At 40.9% G+C, this 21,338-nt stretch overlaps 1 protein-coding gene across 6 annotated transcripts in view; it reads right to left on the bottom strand.

Annotated features, from left to right (window-relative positions):
• LZIC (leucine zipper and CTNNBIP1 domain containing) overlaps positions 1–21,338 on the bottom strand; it is a 35,267-nt gene that overhangs the window by 7,600 nt on the left and 6,329 nt on the right. For 4 of the 6 annotated variants that reach the window (XM_065696809.1, XM_065696808.1, XM_065696811.1 and 1 more), the window contains exons 4-7: positions 20,295–20,393; positions 19,910–20,005; positions 18,085–18,166; positions 13,728–16,938 (exon numbers count right to left, since the gene is read on the bottom strand). In XM_065696809.1, the coding sequence (XP_065552881.1) occupies positions 16,880–16,938; positions 18,085–18,166; positions 19,910–20,005; positions 20,295–20,393 (336 nt within the window). In that variant the 3' untranslated portion in view covers positions 13,728–16,879. Of the gene's footprint in view, positions 1–9,251; positions 11,924–13,040; positions 13,690–13,727; positions 16,939–18,084; positions 18,167–19,909; positions 20,006–20,294; positions 20,394–21,338 lie in introns of those variants that run through there. The other 2 variants (XR_010616389.1, XM_065696807.1) reach the window with 2 other exon arrangements.

Raw genomic sequence — 21,338 nt, 5'->3', positions numbered from 1 at the left:
AATGCTTTCTGCAATATTCTATAAATACTCTATCTTTTCAGAAGCAGACATAAACTTGAGATGCTTTTACTTGTTCTTCAGAAATCAGCTTTACTTTCATAGTTTGATTTTAAGAGTAAACCAGTGAAAAAATGGAGCAATAATAAGGGTTATTTTATCACCAGCTTACAAGAATCAACAAAGCCTTTTCAATATACCTATCCCATTTTATATGGTATGTTACGCACATTGTACAAACATGTACCTATATAACACCTCCACCTATGTAGTATCATATTTTTGGACTATTAATTATTGACATCAATGACAGAGCCTCCTGCAGCACGTCTGTTCTATGATCATTACAGAAACTGAAGCAAGGCCAATGCACAAACATGCAAGAGGAAGATCGAGACCATTAATTGTGGTCACTTTGTCTTCTTGTGATGTCAATCAGCTTTATGACCATGTTTTTTCAAAGAAGCTCTGCAAGAAGTGGTAACGCTGGGTCATAATCCCCTGAAGATTTACAGATTATCAGCTTTAACAGGGTTTTACTGGAGATTGCCATTTATATTACAGAAACTAAACAGGCTAAAAAACAACTTCATACATTGGACATAAACACCCTACGCTCATGAAGCATCAACACTGATAAAAATTAGCTGACTGTAGAAGCAAGAAATTGGCTCAGTTTTCATAATGAACCCAAAATAAGCCTACCATGCCCACACAACAGAGTACAATGTCAAAACTGATGAAAGTATGTGGATATGCCCAAGGTGCAGGATGTTTTTTCTGCTGCCTTCAGTATTTCTCAAGCAGCTTGAAATGGAACAGAAATATGCATGGACAAGCAGACATTCAGAACTACCGGCAGTGCTAATGGAGAAGCACATCAATGTTTGGTATGTTTCCAACTAAATACTTTCATTAATACTATTAATGAAATAGTATTTCATCTGTATTCAGGATTTTGAAGTTAACCTGCCTTGAAATTAAACTACATCTATAGTGCAAAAATGTGATGTTTCAATCAGCTTTAACAGGGCAAGAGACACTATTCACCTACCATAAACCATTACAGAACAGTCTAAAATCCAAACAGGCAGAATTACAGTAAGTATCTGTAAGTTGTTAAGACAACAATAACATTGAATTTCAATTCACAAGCAAGCAGCAAAAGCCTCCAAAACCCCAGCAGCTCCATACTTGGGGCTTGTGGTCTAGTGACCAACTTCTCAGCAGCTCAAGCATGCTGCATTGTTCGATTTATCCAGAAGTGGCAGAGCAATGCCTACCAAAAGGTCTTCTTTCCACTACTCCACTCACTGGAGCACCATGATATATACCTTTACAAGGCTCTCCTTGGTACTCATCAGCACAGTATCTTTCTACAGATGCCTGGCATATTAGACATAGCTTTCAATTTAAAACGTGATCTACGCTGCCCTGTAATTTATCCTGACATCCGAACATCATTAATGTCAGATTACATGCATTTTACACTGGAAATGCCTACAGATCTTTTATAGTTGAGAGATTATGGCTAACTAAGGGTTTTTAAGCAATTAAAACGTGAGCTGTTATTAGGTTGGTGACTACTTAGCATTTTAATGTTTTGCAATACTGTATCAAAGTAGAGTGTTAGGACCAGAGACTCTTAGATTAATAGTTCCTGACGACCAAAATTGCCCAACCACTGGAAAACAACATGAAATATTGTTCTGGCCTATACATCAATAAAATTTGCAGTACAATGTGATACATACATCCCTTGTGACACCTACTTATCTTGCCTCTTTAGGCAAACAGTAATAAGAATTCTCCTGGGACGGTTTGCCCATGGATGCTCTGCATAAGCAAGAATGCAGAGAAGTGGGTTTGGGTTTGAATCAATGTATTTTTTACTTTTCAAACCATTTGAAGAGGTATTTTATTAACCGCTCTTGCTGAAAGTTGAACTAAGAATTACTATTTGTCTGATATGAATATATTCCTTGATCATCTTTTCTGCACTAACCACAATTCAAAACCTTTCTGATCTGTCAGCATCACTAGGTATTACAGTGGCAAGAGGCCCCTGCTCCTAGGACCCTCTCCTACTATCCAAGTAGCATTCAAGGCTACCACTCCTTGGGAACTTTCCTCAACAGTACTTCACAAACTGGTCTTAAATAGCTGTTTTAATCACACGTGCAAAACGATGCCAGCTCCTCTCTTCAATGAAGGACTTACTAAAACCAAAAAGCACAAGGAGTGTTGGTACTTTTTTTAGGTCATCAGCCAAGATGATGCTGCAAAGATATCTGATGGGGACAGGAGGAAAGAAAAAGAAATCCTTGTCAGTTTTAAGAGAAGACCTTTAATGTTCACAAGTTTAAAACAAATTCCTAATTACACACCAGTTTTACCACAGATACTTAGATTTACCAGAGATTTTTGTTAAAGTGGGATTACAAGGAAGGAAATCTTGCCTTCAAGAGGCTTCCTATTTCTCAGGAAAAGGGATGCAATTTCCTTCCTCCCTAACCACAATTCTGAATGTTACCTTAATTATATTAGCCTTGAACTGTGACATAAACCTGTTCGAGGTCATTAGTTTGACAGCAGAAATATCCCCTTAGCACTATTGTACTAACACATACACATGGCCCGGAGATCAAGAAACTACCTACGACAGGGAATTTTTAGGGGTTATATCAAGTCCCATTCAGTGCTCGGACCGATCAATCTCAGAGTACGCTGAAAACTGGAAGAGTCACAGGCAAGACTGAGAGCGCACACACGTTAAAGGCAACCAAGCTGAGCTGCATGGAAAACCATGTGGAACTGTGTGGCAAGTTTGATTTATTCAGAGATCAACACTAACGAAGTTAAATACTTAAATCTGATTGTTTCAAGACCTCCTATATACACAAAATTGGATGCATTTACAGGATAAACAGCAATTACTCCCCTAAGAATGGGAGCATCATGCAGATGAAACAATATGTATTTTGATTAAACAAAGCCCAATATATACCAGTAACAACAAGGGGTGTTAAGCCCAGAGACCATCAAAGCTCAACACAAGGCTGATCCTTCCACAAGTTAGAACTACTGCAGGAGTCCAGACCACTTCAGAAAGTTTCCATAAGCAGGATTGCATGCAGTCACCACCAACTGAAGGCAGAATGGAAAGAGAATTACTGGGGCTGCAGACAGATTTCTGCACTTCCCAAACCATGAGTACATTTACAGTACAACTTTACTGTATTTTGTTTCTCAACAAGAAGGATTTTATAGTACTTAGGTCAAAAAAGTGCAGCTACCAGGAAAAGAGCAATGAAATGGGCATACTAAACACAAGGTGCCAAAACTGTATTTCCCCTCCATGCCTAAGTACACATACAGAAAGTTATTTTATGTTTAAAACATTGTAAGAGGTAGAGAACTACGAATCATGACAGCAAAACGTTAAGAAACCCACTGCAACCAGTTTTATGTGTATAGTGAACGGTTTATTTTGCAGAGCCCCCTGAAGCTGCTGACCAAATTTTCAGTGATAGAAGTTATGTTTAAAAATCCTGATGTTTCCGACCTTTGAAGTTCGGCACCCTTTCACGAATTCCACATAAACCAATGAGTATTATTTGGCATCTACAGACATTCCTGAAAAAGGCAACTAAGCAGATCTGAATGCTCCTATTTTTCTCCATTTGGCATCAACTCTTAAGGTTAACTATATTTTAAGTGTGCTATGGCTGATCATTTTTGCATAAACGTTCAGTTAACTGTGTTTACCTTGAAGTCTGATACTGCCTCCCCTAACCAACCAAGGAAGCTGTCAGTTTTCCATATAAAATCCAGCACACTCGAACTTAGGAAACTGTTAAAATCACATCAGTGTGGCAACAGGCACCAAAGATCACCCCAGTTACACCAACCCCTTCCCATCAGTAGATTACCTTCAACTCTTTCAGTATTTATGTTGCTTCTTTACAGAAACTCTGCTGCCAAAATGTAGGTCGCACTTCCTTTAAGGCAACACGGTTTAGTACATACATACTTATTTAAAGCTCAATGAAATTAATTAAAAGCTCCTCACTGACTTCAATGCGTATTGAATCAGGACCTGGATGAGTTCAGAGGCAAACCAATTACACTTTAATTAAACATCTTCACATTCTTGTGAAGCAGTCAACTAATTTTATAGAAGGATAAACTGAGTCAGAAAGTTTCACAGCTTGGTCATGATCATAAACAGAGTTCTCTAGTGGAAGGTGTCCATGCCTGTGACATGTCTGGAGCTAGATGATCTTTAAGGTGCCTTCCAACCCAAACCATTCCACGATTCTATGATTGATTACATAAGTTGCTTCTGTGTTTGTTATCTACCCTTGTACCACAGAGAAAATAGACTGTCTGAAATTCTTGGTCTGCATATTGCAGCAAATAAAACCAGAGCATCCCAAGACAAATGCAATGGTTGTACAAATCTATGGGCTCTACTTCTGTTCCCCAATCAGCAGCTGATTGAGTCAGTCACAGGAATTCCAATAATGCAAAGAGTTTAAATGTTCAGGGTTTTTTTCATGGTAGTTTATGTCCAGATGAGATTTTTATGCTGGAGGGGGAAGGGGAGTGGAGGTGGGGGGTTGTTTGCTTTTAAAATAGCATTAATAACTATGATATATCTATCTTCTTCTATTTTTAAAGAAAAATAGGCTTGGCAGATTTGATATAAACTTTTGAATAAAATTTTTTTGAATTTGATAAAACCTTGAAAACAAAAAATACCCAAGAAGTCTGATTAGACTTCCTAAATTCAGACTGACATTTAAACCATCCATGAGCACTAGCACATTCTGTCACAGCACCAGTAGGCAGCAGAAACAAGCAATTACCTTTCCTTTTTTCCCTTACATAATGCTTTCCCAACACCAAGTCTGAAAATAAACACCAGAGTCAGGAGTGTTCTCCTTATTCAATTACCAGCTAACGTTTTGGGGTTGTTTTTCTGATCTCTGGTTTCTTCTCACCTATTAACGCTCCGCAGTTTTGCCCATTCTGGTCTATCTGCTCCCTTATGCCAATCGAAGTTCATGGAAGGCCATGACTCTTTAAAGGGGAAAAGAACTGCAAGTCTCATCCATTCTCACAGGTGTAACAGCAGCAGCAACTAAATTAAACCAAGTTTGGTTGTAAAAAGTTTTTAGTAATTTAAAACCTATTTATGTATCATTTCAGTCACATACTCAGAAGGATGTGGAGTAGGTGACAAAATGTTTTCATTGCAAAACCTGACATTTTTAGTGTACATCAGCATCAAAACATAAACATCTTCTGGGACTATTCACATACTTGTAGGCATGCTATAGCTTTAGTGGTATTAAATTAATACATATTATACTGGTGGTTCATTAATAGATACTATACTACACCATACTGGTGGGATATTCTGTAAGTACCATGCTGGTAGTTCAAATGAAGAACATGATTGCCCATCTTCACCATCATGGCTATTAACATGTTTGGGAACATAACAGAAAAAGTAATTTACTCTCACTTTCTGAAAATGGAATTATAACCACCTTCTAGAACATCAACATTTGGTGTATTCATTAGGATTACAATTTTTCCAATAAAAACCCTAACATCAGGTTCAATCCCTTCTGCACTCTGTACCCAGTGCTGTCACAGCTGCATTTCAGCAAGAAATCCTACCTGATGACAGCCTGCAATAAAAAGAAATGTAGTTTTGCATTTGCAAGTATAGAAATATTTCTGAAGATAGCAAATCCTTCTTCTCTGGGAAAAACTCTACTGGAAGTTTCTCCAAGCATATTCTGCAGCAGCCTCCAAAAGCCTCTCCGCATGCACAGCACTTGGACGTATTATTGATGCTCAGAACTAGGTCAGATGCTCAGGAAGGATGCTTTGTAGTCAACAAACTTAGGAATTGAGTACTTACTAAAAATCATAAATGTTTATGTTAGTTACAGATGACAAACATTCTGGAGAAGAAAAAACTCATATTAAACTACTAAAAATAGATCCACCTCACACAAGTTGTTTCCTAGGCAGAGCATCAACTTTTAACATCAGTTTTGCTTACCAGACATATTCAGATGTGTAATAAAGCTTTAATTTGCCCATATGCAACTGCAGGATGCTTTTAGCAATAGATGTCTATCACAGTCAGTGTCTGCAATTACAAAACCTAGGTTTTGCTCCAGTTCACTTTTGGTTCTATTAAAAAAATGACACAAATTGTTCTGGAACCTCTCTCCTCTTGCAAAGTAAATTGCTTTAAAACCCCAGATGGGGAAGGAGGAAAAAGGCAGAGGATGGAAGGGAGCAGAAACATTAGAGCATGTACCAATAGGACGAGGGGGAATGGCTTTAAGCTGACAGAGGTGAGATTGAGACGAGATCTTAGGCAGAAGTTCTTCTCTGTGTGGGTGCTGAGGCTCCGGCACAGGGTGCCCAGAGAAGCTGTGGCTGCCCCATCGCTGGCAGCATTCAAGGCCAGGCTGGAGGAGGCTTGGAGCAACCTGCTCTAGTGGAAGGTGTCCCTGCCCATGGCAGTGGGTTGGAACTGGATGAGTTTAACGGTCCCTTCCAACCCAAACCATTCTATGATTTATGAAACCGATACAACTACAGATTTCCCATAAAACTGGAATTCAGAACATGGTTTCTGTGCAGTCCTAATACTCACCATTACTATGTTGTATTGTCTCGTGAAATGTATGAGTATCAATCGGTTCCTGTTAAGACAACAGGCAGAAGCTTCAATTCTTACCATGAGCAAATCCCCTTCCTTCCCCACACTCCTACAGCGCTTGTGCAGCACATGGAGCTTCTGTATTCAACTGCAACCAGGCATTCAGGCAAAGGACAACCGTGGTCCCTCCAGCACCTATTTATTACAGTGACTTACCAGGCTATGGGAAGATTTTCCTGGTGAAGATTTCAGTATCTTCCCACTTGGATATCAAAGAGTCCTGCACTTTTATGTCCTCTATAACCCGTCATAACTATGGTCACAATGCTTAAAATGAACTAAGAGAACAACTGCTGCTTTGGGCAAGCTGTAAAACTTCGGCCAACCAATTCTCAGTTAACTTGTTCAAAACGGCCTTTGCTCTTGCATTTGTTCAATCCCACGTGCTTCCTTGTAGACTTACACTGTTCTGATGCACGCATCAACTAAGATCATGCAAACCCATTTACCAACCAACAGCTGTAAAACACGCTGAAGCAGCGGGTTATTTCTACCAAGATGCCAGAGGCACAGTAAAAGATGACGCTTATTCAGCTAATGGCACAGAGGAGTAACTCCAATGTACCTGAAGTACATCTGCCACCATCTGCCAGCCAAATCTGTTTGTCAAGGGAAACAGCAGCTTTCGGACTGGTAAGAAAATAGGCCTGCGTTTTAAAATAGTAATGTACTGCTTTCTGTATGCCCCCTCACCTTGAATACCCGCAGGTACAAAATGAACCCCCTGAAATACATCGTCCAGCCTCACTTTTCACTGTTTAGGTAGCATTTCTCCTTCAGCAAGCTATTTCAGATCATACATCAGCTCCAAAAACACTGAGGGCAAAAGACATTGACAGCTTGCGAGATCAGCAGCCAACAAAAACTAACCATAAAATCTTAACTTTGTAAATGTATTTAAATATTATGGTCTTAAAATACTCCATGGACATGCTCACCACCATGCTGTAGCCAACTCGGATCAGAAAACCCAACAAGCATACCTATCTTGCCTCCAATGCCTGTTGTTTTTGGAGTTTGGTGGGTTTTTTCTGAACCACCACATCTGCAGAATGTCTTGCTCTCATCTCACAGAGCATCAAAGCAGATTTTGTTCAATGTGCCAAGATGAAGAACGGTCAAATAAAAGATGATAGACAACAGAGCAAAACATTCTCTTCTTGAGGAGAAAGCAAATGCAAGTCTGAAAGTCAAATGTACCCTGATAAATTACATCTGGATGTTAAGCAGGAACTAGGATCATCTCTCATCTACTTCTGGAGTACCAATGTATTCTGATTTGGAAAATGATGCTGTTCCTCTCTCCTGTATCTTTCCAAGAGAAACCTAACTATAGCATGCCAACAAATGCTGTCCCTCCTTACACTGAATTATGAAGCCCTGCCTCAGAGGCTCTAGAAGCACAGCTTTTAGCCAAGGTGGAGATCGCTTCCCAGTGAAGTCCTCTGCCCAATACCGGCCGAGATGCATTCCTCCCACGCGGCACCGCACACTTTCCGTACTACAACCCGGTGCTGCCCAGAGCAGTGGCGTCCCGATATTGTGTTTTATTGCCTGCGGACGTGACACCTGCCCTCCCGACGGCTCCAGCACACCTTAAGCAGCTTTAACGCGGGGATGACTTCACCTGCCACAAAAATGCAGCCATTGCTGGGGTGGGACACGGCGGCCGTGGAACAGGGTGCCACATGACGTAAGAGATGATGCCAGAAAATTAAACAGGCACCTCCTGTACCTGCGCTGCGAGGCCACGGCCTGCCAGCGACCACGGCCGACGGGCCCGGGGGAGGTCAGGGGCCGCGGCCCCGACCCGCACCGCGGAGGAGACTCGAGAGCCGGCCCCGGCGGGGCGGCGGAGGGGACGCGGGGAGGCCCGGAGCCGGCGGGGGCCAGGGCGAGCGCCTTTGTTCACGGCCGGGTGCCGCGCACAAAGGGCAGCCGCGCTCACCTGCGTGCGGGGCCGCGCCGGCCCCGGCGGTCCTTCGGCACGGGCGGCGGCGGCGGCCGGGCGCGGTGAACGCGGGCGGGCAGAGCGGAGCCGAGCGGAGCGCAGCGGCCGCCTCCTCCGTCGTGACTCACCGCGGCGGCCCGAGGCGGGACGGAGGGCGGGCGGGCAGAGGGAGGGAGGGAGGGAGGCGCCTGGGCGGCTCCGGGGGAGGGACCCGCCGCGTCCCGGCGCCCAGGGCAGCGGCAGCGCCGCAGGCACCACCCGCCGCCGGCCGGGAGGAAGGGGCGGGGCGCCGGCTCCCGGGGGGCGGTAACTCGGGGCCCAAGGGGCGGGGCCAGGCGGGGAAGGGGCGGGGCCAGGCGGGGAAGGGGCGGGGCCAGGCGGGGAAGGGGCGGGGCCAGGCGGGGAAGGGGCGGGGCCGGCGCGCAGCATGTGGGCAGGGACGGGAGCGGAGCCCCAGTGCCCAGGCAGGAGCCCCACGGGGAGCCCGGTGCCATGCAGGGTGCTGGCGCGGGGCACACAGCCCCGTTCCGGTGCTAGCCATGTGCTTACCTGAAGAACCAGCCCTCGGATCGGCTCTGAGTGACGCGGTGCCGAGCGGCGCCGTGAGATCACGCTCCCCACTCCAGCCGTCCTGGTCCACGAGCAAGGCTGGGGAGTGCAACCGCTCCGGTAGTGCCGTGTGTGATAAATGACAGCATCGTTAACACGGGTTACACCTCCACTTTTCAATGATAATATGCTAAGAAAGTTAAAGACACTGCGAAATACAGTGCAGCTTAACTCGGACTAAGTCAGCAAGCACTGAAAATACCATCCTGTGAAGACCTCCAACTAGGTTGAGTGTCCATCTGGGCACTCAAGCACTCTAATCCTTCCCCTAGGTAGCCTGAAGCAGCGTAAAGTCAGAGCAAACACAGAGAGGAATTAAGAAAATGAAGCCACCAAAGGTCCATCACCTCCTGCTCCATCACTCATCTGCATTTTGGTTTCCCAACTAGGCTTAACAGTTAACACTGCTCAGTAACAGTGCATTGGCGGGTGAGCAAGGCAGGTATAAAATTCCTGAAGATAAAAATGCTTTGTGTACTGTTATTTAGTAAAATGCATCTGCTTTCCACTCAGTGTTTTAACTTAATTGCATAAAACAAGTCACAGTAATGCAGTAGGTGGCACTTCCTTTAACAGCTTGCTGCTTAATGACATCAAAGCTGTGTGCCACTGAAATCCACACCCCACTGCCAGCTAATGAGGGTCTTAACATGAAAGCCTCTGCAAAGAGCAAACCCAAGCTGCCAACAGGAACAGGAATGGTGCAAATGTGCTGGGATCCGAGATCACTAGCACATACCCACAGCACAGCAGGCAGTAATGATTATTAATTATTTAAGAAAAGAACATAAGAGCACAAGCAGAAGCTGAAAAAAATATGCAGAAGTGTTGCTCTGGGATCCTCCAGTTGGATTACTGTTAATTAGCACAGTACATGAGTCTGAAGGAAAGATCTAAAAGCATCTTATGCTAGTAGGAACATATAATTAAGCCACCATTTGCATCTTTGCAATAGTATGAGTTTTACTACTGATAACATCATGGGCAAAACACCATTTTATGACTAAATATTGTCTAGTTCTCCTGCTCTGATTTAGCTGACTTCACAGCAGTGTAATGCAATCATACACAGCACCAATTTAACATCCGGCATTTATTTAGAAAGGGGTTTAGCAGAGAGAGATATATTAAAGGCTTCGTTTCTTAAAACGCTGAGTCTAAATCAACTTCTGCCTCAGCACAGTCTGGTACATGAAGTTTACCAAGATGTTTAGCCATCAATCAAGATAACATCTGGCCGTTACAGCAGTCACTTGTACCATTGTAAGACATGATGGATGTGCAAGAGACCTCGTAATTCCTAGTTCCACAACTGATCTAGAATATTGTTCGTGCCTCATGGGATGCACAGACCTTCACAAAGTAAACAGAAGATACAAGTGCACTGCACTTGATTAAATCTACTCTCTTACTAATCCTCACACTACTTGCCTCAACCACAAAATGGGAAGAATACAGCTTATTAGCTGGGGAATGTTAGCAAGTATAATTATCTAAAGGTTAAGTCTTTAAGGTTTTTACAAATATTGCATAAAGATTGGGTATTAGTTTATACAAGTTTAACAGATTAAATGGATTTTTCTTTTCAATCTTCTGTTTAATGAGGCTGCTGGTTGTTCTAGTAAGCCAAAACTTCCAAAACCTCCTCTGAATCCCTGCTTCACTTACAAAAGTTCTCTCAATTCACTTTCTCTGATCCCCAGTTCTTTACCAGCTCTGAAATTCATGTAGGATTCCTCCACAGTACAGCTGCTTCCATTCTCCAAGTCCCTCTCTATATTTGTTGGCATCTCTTTCTCATTAAGGTCTTCCAGCCTCATCTGTACATAGAGGCTCTGCTTTCATTATCCATCTGATTTAACTGCACTCAATGAAAACTCTTTCCCTGGAAGATGTGTTTGGTACCCAACGAGGGAAGTGGTTCTAGTTTGGAATCTTTTATGTTTCAGACTTAGTCTGACAATTCCAATCCATCAAAATGATGCTTTTACGCCAAAACAACACAGCGTTGCCTGAAAATTAAATGCAGTTCAACCAACAGACTCTTTGCATACTTGGCACTACAATAAATGATGGAGGGTTACGAGAGCCAGCTGAAATTTCCATGACTGCTGGTGAGCACAACTTGCAGAAATTACAAAGTATAGTAGAAAAGTAAAGCTGCCTTAGTTATGGCATTTAATGTTTCTACAGACTGTGCAGTGAGGAGGGCAGAGATATTTTAGAGGGATGGACAAAAAAGCTCTTTAGTGTAAAAAAAAGGCTATGGCAATCTCTTTTTTGTTAATCCAAGCTTAGTTGTACAGTAAGAAACCTTCTGAGCTGCAGATTTTATTCAAAACCAGAAGTGCTCCCAGATTAAATTTGGTATTAATGAAGTTGCAAAGCACACACTTTTACAACATTACAAAACTTCATCTCAGTCTCCACCTTACAATGACATTAACTGGACAATCAAAATAAAAGCTATTTACCCAGACATTAATACTTCTGTCCGCAGGATCTGCAGGTGGTTCTGTCTGATGGTTTTCAGTACATCTGCGATTATTACTGACCCAGTTTTGGAAGTATGTTGAGACATGATCCTAAACATTATCAAGCAGCACACTATTCTGATAGCAAGATAAAAAGAGATGTCCAGGATTAGAGCTTGTTATAAAAATAAATGTGCCATTAAGTATATCATTATTAGCACATTAGTGTGTTCAATTACAGCAGTTATTTCAGTGCATGATACCGCAATGCCTTAGTGTTATGCCTGTGTTTCCTCTTTAAAGACCTTATTTTAGAGACAAGTTATGCTGAAACGTTCTTATTTATCCTGTCAGATAGTGTCAGATACTTTAGGCCCCCTTCTCAGATGCTGTGAACATCAGGGCATCATCCACTCCACTGAGATAAGAAGTTTAGATGCTTAAGAGTTATGGGAGAGAAATCTTGGGCAACATAAACCCCAGCAACTCTCCCCACTCCCTCACAGGCATAAAACCCCATTAAAGTTAAAATCCCTACAACCTCACAGCCAGACAAGGTGTCATATTTTCCATGACTCCTAAAGAAAAATTCCACTATGAGCACTTCTGTTCCTCTCTCACGGGTAGCTAAGCAGACAATTGAAGTAAGAGTTTATTTCCCTAATAGAAAAGACTTCTCCAGAACTCAATAATAATTTAAAAATGATGGAAGTTATGAAACTGAAAGATGCCTGCAGGCTGGCTTTGCTTTCTTTACAATGCAAAAAACTCTATTTGTCCTTATATAGGAAGGGAATGGCCCTACTAGAAACAAAACCAAATGGTTCTATTTTAATTTGCCTACCATTTCAGCCGCTAATGATACAGCCTTAATGCCTGGTCCGCAGGGAATCATTAGTAGAGACTTCTGTATCAAAATGAATTTAACAGGCAGGGTAACATGATGAACTAAGGGATCTCTTAAGATACCTTGTATTTTTCCTTTAAGACAGAGATAACTTGCTACTTTCCATTCAAGATCAAAGCAAGGAAATAATACAAGGAGACAAAGACAGAAGAAAGAGAGACAGAGCATTTGAAGCTTCAATTTTCTAACACTTTTTCTTTTAGATCAGTACAGTCATTGGATTCACCCTATAGAGAAGGAAGATTTAAAAAAAGGAAGCTTATATATGGCCGAGAAGAACTCTGGGCAACTTTGCTGACATGTTTAAAGCTACTGTACTTTACAGTTCTTATTTCAGAAGTAAAATGATAAACAAAAAACAAAGCACTTTTAATCTTCAAAGCAATGCATGATCAATAACAACTTCATAGCAGTCGATAGTCAAGTATCATAATCTCTGTTTTACTCCAGGAGAGAAAGATGTGTAGGGAAGTGATCTGCCTGGGTCTAACTGGGGATGGAACTCAAACATCACAAGCTTTTACATTAAATGACAAAACCATGCTTTCGTTAAGGAATTATTCTTTTGTTACCAGTTTTTATTTGAACAAATCATTATTATAATAAAAGAATTATGGACCTTTTTTCCCCAGCCCTGGCCCCTGCAGAAGCATTGGAGATCCTCGTGGAGGTACATCCCAGGATTATTTGGCTAATATTTAGCACAGCACACCAATTATTTACAATGCTTCTGATATTAATCTAACCACTTCAAGTGGGTTACTGAAGTAACTATTTGCTAAGGTCAGTGCATGAATAGCTTCATAGTGGCAACAACTTCCTTTTTAAACTACCTTTACAGTCAGGGCATTGTGCAGGATACATCCAGGCTCTGGGCTGGAGCTTTCTGACCCTTCACAACTTTTGAGAAGGGAATTCTGGCCTGCCATATTGAATCTTGAAATAGTACTGGTCATTGATCTCAATCTCATCTCTGTCCATCTAAATCACAAGAGATCTTTTAAAGAACAGAAGGAGCACAACATTACAAAGATATTCAGTCAAAGATGTATTTAATAGGAATTTTACAACTGCCTGCAGTACAGAAAATGCAAAAATCCTGAAATATTAGCAAATCAATAAAAAGAGTTTCTCCTGGAAATGTACACCTCTCAGACTATAAGGGAAAAGATTTCCATATCACTGTACTGTAAACTTACTGTGATCTGTGGGACTGCTGAGAGATTTCATTTACATACTAATGCCACAAGCAAGCTGGGGGGTGTGGGGAGAGAAGAGTTACTTAGCACCAGTAATGAGCAGAAAGGAAAAGAAGGCAGCTACAGTCCCCAGGGACTGTTTTGTTTTCAGTAATTTTAGACTGTCTAATAATGCCTTTTAATAAGCTGCTCTCAGCTATAAAGCTGCAATCAGCCCTTGTCAAAGAACATAATGCTGCCCCAGACAGCAAAACAGTTTTGATATAATGGACAAAGGACCCCATTTAAATAAAAGCTTCTTAAAAAAGAAATGAGGCAAAAGTTCCATCACTGTTCAGACAAATCATGCTGTCTATACTGTGCATCCTTTCATTTCTAACACTAGATTTCAAGAAGATCTCTATTAAAGCAAAATACATTCTAAACCCCACATTTTTTAGTTTACTCCAGTCCTAGCTTATAAGTAGACCAACTTGCTTATTTACTGGGTGTTTATGCCCCATAATGCAATCTAAATTATGACTGATCCTGTTAATTTTCTGGTTTTAGTGTATTCTACCCACTTAATCTCTACGTGACTCCTATATGACACAGAGTAACACTGCAATAATCTATCCACATTTAAGACTATTTCCACTTCACTCAATTTGAAGCAGTTCTCACTGAAGCTCAAGTCTAGCTATGAGTTAAATATATATATCTGATAGGCAAAACATGGATGCTCTACTCCATTAAACACAGGATTCCTCAAAACAGTGGGTCACCTTCACTGCTGACAAATGCAAATCCAACTCCAGCGTTGCAAAGAGCCATACCACCATAAACTGGAACTGAATCTACCCAAACTTTGGGTTTAGAAGTTGGTTTATAAACCATTACTAATTCAAAAAGAATTCAGTATCATCCATTTAGTACATGTATTTCTCATCATTCAAAGCACTAACAAAATGGGAAGATCACATTTTTCCTCTGGGAATTCTGATCTTTCCAGTATTATCACCATCCTTTTCTTTCCAGGAACAGACTTACTGTCATGGCAGTTAGCACATTTTGCAGCTCAATTCAGAAATGCCTAAAACTTCAAGACACATTGCCAGTAAAATACCCAAAACACCCAAAAATCGCTCAAAGCAGCACAAAATCTGTTTGTTCTGAAGATACACCAATCACCTTAGTGATATAGGTAGAGATCTCTGTTTAACCTCTTTTTAGCGTCAGTTTTGCATGCTGAAGAATCAGCACAAATCGCTGTGGCATTTGGTTATTGCACTTTGTGCTTATTTAAGGAAAAGTATATTTACCACTTAGAAAAAACAAATTAAGCAGCAAAATGGGAGCTTTTTCATCTCAATACATTTCTGCGTCACCTTATGGGAAGGGGAACTGGCTGTACCTGTGCCTGGCAAGTCCCACTTTCTCTAAGGGGTGCCAGATAATAATAGCACGTCAACACAAGCATAGCCAAACCTCCTTTTGCCAATGACATTTCATAATGCTTCCCCCACTTGTGAAGCTCTCCAGAGAAAGGAAGTGCAAACATCCAGCTCTGGTAAAACATCCAGCCCAAAGGACCCAAAACTGTTTAGTGTTTGAATTCCTTTTGCACAGAAATAGAGGGAAATTGCTTTTATTTGGATGAAGTTACTCCTGCATTTTCCCCCCATTTACTTACAGCTAAAAGCTGTGTACTTTTCTCTACCTAGTGGTAAATAAGGGTAACAGGTATGAAATTCAATTAAGCCATCTTTTTTCTTTTGGTTGCCTGTATCATCAGACCAGTGCCTGAATATACACCAAGGGAGATCTGAAATGCCTGTTTCTCAAGCTGAAAAAAATCTCAATGAAATAAAAACTCAAACCAAATGTTAAGTACTAAATTAAAGTGTGAAGCAAACAGTACTTTAAGAACAAGATTCCCAACATCAATTCACAGAACATAGTTTATCAGGAAGTTGAACCACACATTTAGAGTCCCAGGTAGCTTCTCCACACTCAGAGTTAAAGATTCAACAGGAGGGGATTTAAAATCCTCCTACACGTTGAGATTCAGGATTCTAATTGCTCTGTGGAGGCACATTCCCCTCTCCAGAGCACTGCCACCTGATAAACACACTGAGCAAACTTGCACCAATCACATAATTAGAGTTCCCCCCCACACCTATTAAACTTGTTTCTATTGCAAGCTGTTTCATACTATCTCAAAAATACTGGGAAATAACGGTAGCATGTAGTTCTCCACCCTGAGCTGAAGTAAGAGGTCACAGAAAAGGCTTCTCATTGCCATTTCCTAGCAATACACAAGGTTAAATTACTCCAGAAGCCTCCCTACAGGGCTCCCATTGTTTGTCAGTCAAGGCTAGGACACAATGGAGCTCATTCATGTGCTCAGCAAACAAGCAGCTCAGGGCTCACGATCAGCATACAGTCTCATTTTGGTTCTTCTGCAAACAGTTTGTAGAAAGATGGCATTTCAAATAAACTATGTCAATTTTTCCAAGCTTCGATGCATTCCCAGTACAAACTACTTAGTAGTGAGTCTGGGCAAAAAATTAAGACAATTTGAGAGCAATGTGAAGAATCACCCCAAAAACCACTCACTCATTAGGACTGCTCCTGATAAACATCTGCTTGCTACAACCACATGCAAAAAAGATCATGTTTTAATAGTTAGAGAAATACACATTCAGAAAAGGTCACAAGAGCTGATTCTTCCCAAAGACAGTCATACCATGCTTTTGTTTCCAGAGTACCACTAAGTGCTCAGCCTCAGAGCTTGTATGAGTATGGGGTACAGACACCAGAGTTCCAAAGTGCACTTAAGGCTGTTTACTTCATATCTTCTGGTTAAGAACCCAAGAGGTTTACAGTTTGGGGTTTTCTTTTTTTTGCTTTTCTTTTCAACATGTTAGAAATAGAAAAACCAAATGCAATTATGACAGAAGTCCAATGCTGCTGATAACTGGAGAGACACAAGCCTCACACACCTCTTCATTGTTTTGCCTTTTCTACTTCGAAACTTGCTAGAGCAAAGACTTTGTCTCCTGATCCTGTGAGGGGGTGAAAACATTTTCAATCAATATTAGTAGAAATTGTAAATTTCCTTATATACTATTTCAATCAAGCAAAATATGTGAGATCAAAAGAAATCAAACCTGTATTTTGAAAAGTAGAACACTTGAACTAATTTAAAATAAGGAGAAACGTGCTGGCTTGACAGGCCTGAAACCAGCCACGTTAAACTGATGGTTAACTGCGATGGAGTTAACCATCAGTGGGGCTGATAACCCCCCACTGATGCTTTAGCTATTGCTGAGCAGTGCTGGCACAGATCAAGGCAGTCTCACCCCCAAAAGCCAATAGGCTGGGGATGGGCAAGAGAATAGATCTTTTGATTTTCCTTTGCTTCTGTGCACAGTCTTTGCTTTTCTTCACTATCCTGCATTTACATTAACCCATAAGGTTTTATTTCTGGTTTCTCCCCCTCTTCTGCTGACAAGGGGGAATCAGAATGCAGCTTGGTGGACCGCCATGGTGAGCCCACCACACAGAGAGCTTCTAACAAAGCGCCCTGTTGAACAAAAGGGTTCTCACCTTGCTTTACACTGCCAGGAAGAGAAGTACTTAAAGGTAGGTCACAAAGACAGCAATTTTGTACCCTCACCTTGTCTGGCACGTTCTTGTCATTCATCATTCTTTCATCACAGTTCTAACTGCAATGCTAGAATGAACTGTTGTTATGTGCACTAAATAAGCACAACTGAATTTTCGGTCTTGTCAGTATGATTAGGGTTATGGCAATCACAGCAAGAGGAGTAAAACTCTGTTTTGACAATGTGCCTGTAATTCCCGAATTCTCTTTATCAAGCAAAGGAAAATGCTCTCCTGAAGTCATTACTACAACAAAGATCTGTGTAAGAGAGCATCTCTGCTCGAGACGGACCATTCATGCCTTCAGCATTACAGGCAGCACCTGGCATTTTACAGACATTTGGCACTGGATTTATTTGCTGCATTACCTTTTCCGCAGGGATAGCGTATCAGAGTTTCATAGTTAATAAAACAAAAATGGACATCACAATTTAATGGCATGATCTTCTGTTCGTGTTTTCTCTTTCGTTGAGGAATCACAGGTATTGCTATTAATCAGTGTTTCATGAGGCAAAGAAATGGGAGTTATGGGAATAAAAACTTACCAAGGTCAGTGGAGACTTTCTCAAACTGGCTCAGGGCTGCACCAGCATTTGCTGACAAGAATGTCTCATCATCTGGAGTGAGCTAAATCAAAAAAGGCCACAGCTGTGAATTTGGTACCTTAACTGTGCATATTCCCACCGCTGCAAATCCCACCATCTACATGATCATACACATGAACTACCACAGGTTAGAGAAACTGTCAGTTTGCAGGTTTTTAAATGGCAGTGTTATCAAGCATATTAAAAGCCTAAGTAAAAATAGAAACTCCTTCCCCTACCACTGAATGTCTTCTCCACGGTACCTGTCAGCCCAGGAAGGACAGCATATGCAACACCAGACACACCTCTACATGCTCCACTGTTTCAAGATGACCTCCAGTAATAATTTTTGATTAAAAGATCACACTGTAACTCTGCCCCAAAACTACAGAAAGGATGTCAACTACTTTTTTGTCATGTGGTCAATACAGGAATGAGCTAAGATCTTAGTTCACTTCATACCATGTACTGAGGAAAGCCAAACTGCAGCCACAACCAGCTTTGACCGTGTTAAGAGTCCATGACCTAGAAATGGTTCTCTTCCTTTAAAGTGACATTTGCACATGCATATTTTGCTTTTATGTATGTGCTCAATGCCTCGTGACAGATGCCCATAAAATATTTACAATAATGAAGTAGTAACCTACATTTGTCAGGTTCGGATAGTTAAATGAAGGAGTTTTAAGTAGCGTCAGATATATATCCTTCTTCAAGCAAAGGACAAGTGTGTCACTGTTTACAAGTGTGTGTATGTAGGTTTGTTTATGAAAAATATAGAAATCAGGTACAGGCATTCAGAATGACGTTGGAATGAAGAGAAAAGTACCAGTTCCCTGCCTCTGCTGGCCTTTGTAAGCAAGCTTCAAACTACTTAACATTTTCCAGGCTTGTGTAGACAAACATGTAACATTTACCATCATTGTTCACATTCAAACAGATGTGGAACTCCTGTCCTAGCAACTCCTCTGTGAAGTAGGGTACTGATAGTTTCAAAAGATAAACAGGTTGTGTCAAAGTGTGGTGAAGCGGCTTATCTGAAGCAATCCAAGAAACTCATGCCAAGAGGATTAGTTATCTTCACATATTCAGTTCACAATCTTAACTAGCCTTTTAACCTATTTGCTAATATCACCTACTTGGAATACAGCTCCTTTACATACTGCACTTGATCTTTTCCATTACATTCCCCCATTTCCTACAAAAGTTTTAAGTACAGACATATACAGCAACCTATTTTCTTCACATACTGTCAACAAAAACAAGTAACAACAACTCTTCCTCCCTCTAGTGGTAGCAACCAGGGATTGTTCTGCCACCGAGGTACTCACTGCGGAAGCATCAGTTCATCACTCACCTCTCCAATTTATTTACCATACACCAAGAGGTGGGTATAATCACCAACACAAAATTAGGCTCAATGTATGTTGAAAGTCTCATATAGTTCCTCCCAGGTGGATAGGTGGCAGTTAATCAGTAAAACACTTGTTTTGTCTTTTATGAATACCGTCAACTTGTACCAGCTTCCAAGTGATTCACTCATATGACCCACCAAAGAAAGCACTTTTAAGCACAAACAGCCTTATATAAGTGTACAATACTCTGTAATACCTGTTCAGCAGTGAGTGCTTCAAGAAAGCCTAGCATTAAAATGGAAGATTTATATACCACAGAAACTGCATTTTTTCATTTGCTTATGAACAGAAGTCATGTTACTTTAATGACTTCAAATTCCTCTTCAACATACATATAGACATCTCTATTCACCTAACTCATACCACAAGCTTACCTTCTCACCAAGCTTTCTGAGAGCAGTCAGGATTTCCACTTTCTGCTGCGTGTATAGGTCTCGTCCCAACTTTCCAACCATTAAGTCCCGGTCCATCTGTATACCAGGGCGAGGAAATAAGTCAAATTACATGAGTATCCCCTAGTTTCACTCAAGGCAACAGCATGAGAAATGCATCAGCCTGTAAGGTCATCAGTCAGCATGGTACCCACACTGTTGTCCCTGTTACCTCAATAAATATTTAAAACTGAATACATTCTGAAAGAGAAGTTATCTTCTGATGCTGTGACCAAGTTTTCTAACACACTTGGTGCTCTCCATGCAATCAGTATATATTTAAATCAGTTAGTCTAGCTCAAAGAAATAGTAAAACAGAAACATTCACCTCTGCCAACCTTGTCCTCAGTTGCCTTGGTTGTTTCTTTGCGAACATTCTAATTACTTCTGGAGTTTTAAATGCTTGGCTGATGGCTGCTTGTATTGCCTGCAAGGGAAAGAGCAAGACTGATCAGTACTAATAACAGTCACAAGCTACAGTTGCATGATGATGGCAGAAAAGCATCATTAGTATCCTCTGCAACATTTGACACAGAGAGCTTTTTCATAATCATGAAAGTGAGATGAAAAATAAATATATGACCTTTATGCAGGGCTTGAAAAATGCACTAATTAGTGCAACTATACTGAGAAAGAGCTGTGAAACTTTTCATTACAGACCAGGTTCTAATTTCTAATCATTTCAAACATCTTCCTGATATTAGCACATCACAAGAGGATGTGCTATGCTATCTTTAGCAATTTTAATGCTCACACTGATGATTACAGCTCTTCTAAGGGTAAGCAGAATGTAAATGATGAGGCAAATCTCCTACTGTGACTCAAAATCCTCTACAGAGTATCAAAACTATTATGATTAAATCTCACGACAGTTATGTTTGGACAAGTCATGACCTCTCTGGAAACAAAACCCTAAAACACAGAGATCAGAAGGAACAAATAATGCTCTAATTAAACATTCCAAAGGAGAGAAAATAGATCAAAAGTTTGGAAATTGACATAAAAGACGATCAATTCACTGAAAAAAAATAAAGTCACAGTCACTCCTACAACCTTTACATTTGGACTGGAGCAGATATGAAACACAAATAAGCAGTAAAAGCACAGGTAATGCTGTTTCTATGCTTTCTAACAAGCAGGCATGAACTTAGTTTCTCATGATGTAACTTGTCCTGGGCTGTCCCTCACACCTTTAATATTAATTTGCACTATTTTATGTCATTTTCTAATATTAAGGGTTGAATATATTTAGCCCCTGCAATTTCCCAGATTTTTTTCTACAGTTTTATGGTTCTAATTCAACATTTTTTTTCCTTTTAAAATGAAGAGACCTTTCAAAGTTTTAATATGTATGCATATATTAAATAATAAA

Source organism: Lathamus discolor, chromosome 16 (genome assembly GCF_037157495.1).
Source record: "Lathamus discolor isolate bLatDis1 chromosome 16, bLatDis1.hap1, whole genome shotgun sequence".
Lineage (NCBI taxonomy): Eukaryota > Metazoa > Chordata > Aves > Psittaciformes > Psittacidae > Lathamus > Lathamus discolor.
Note: the sequence above shows the minus strand (reverse complement) of the source record. Positions and strands in the feature narration are given on the sequence as shown.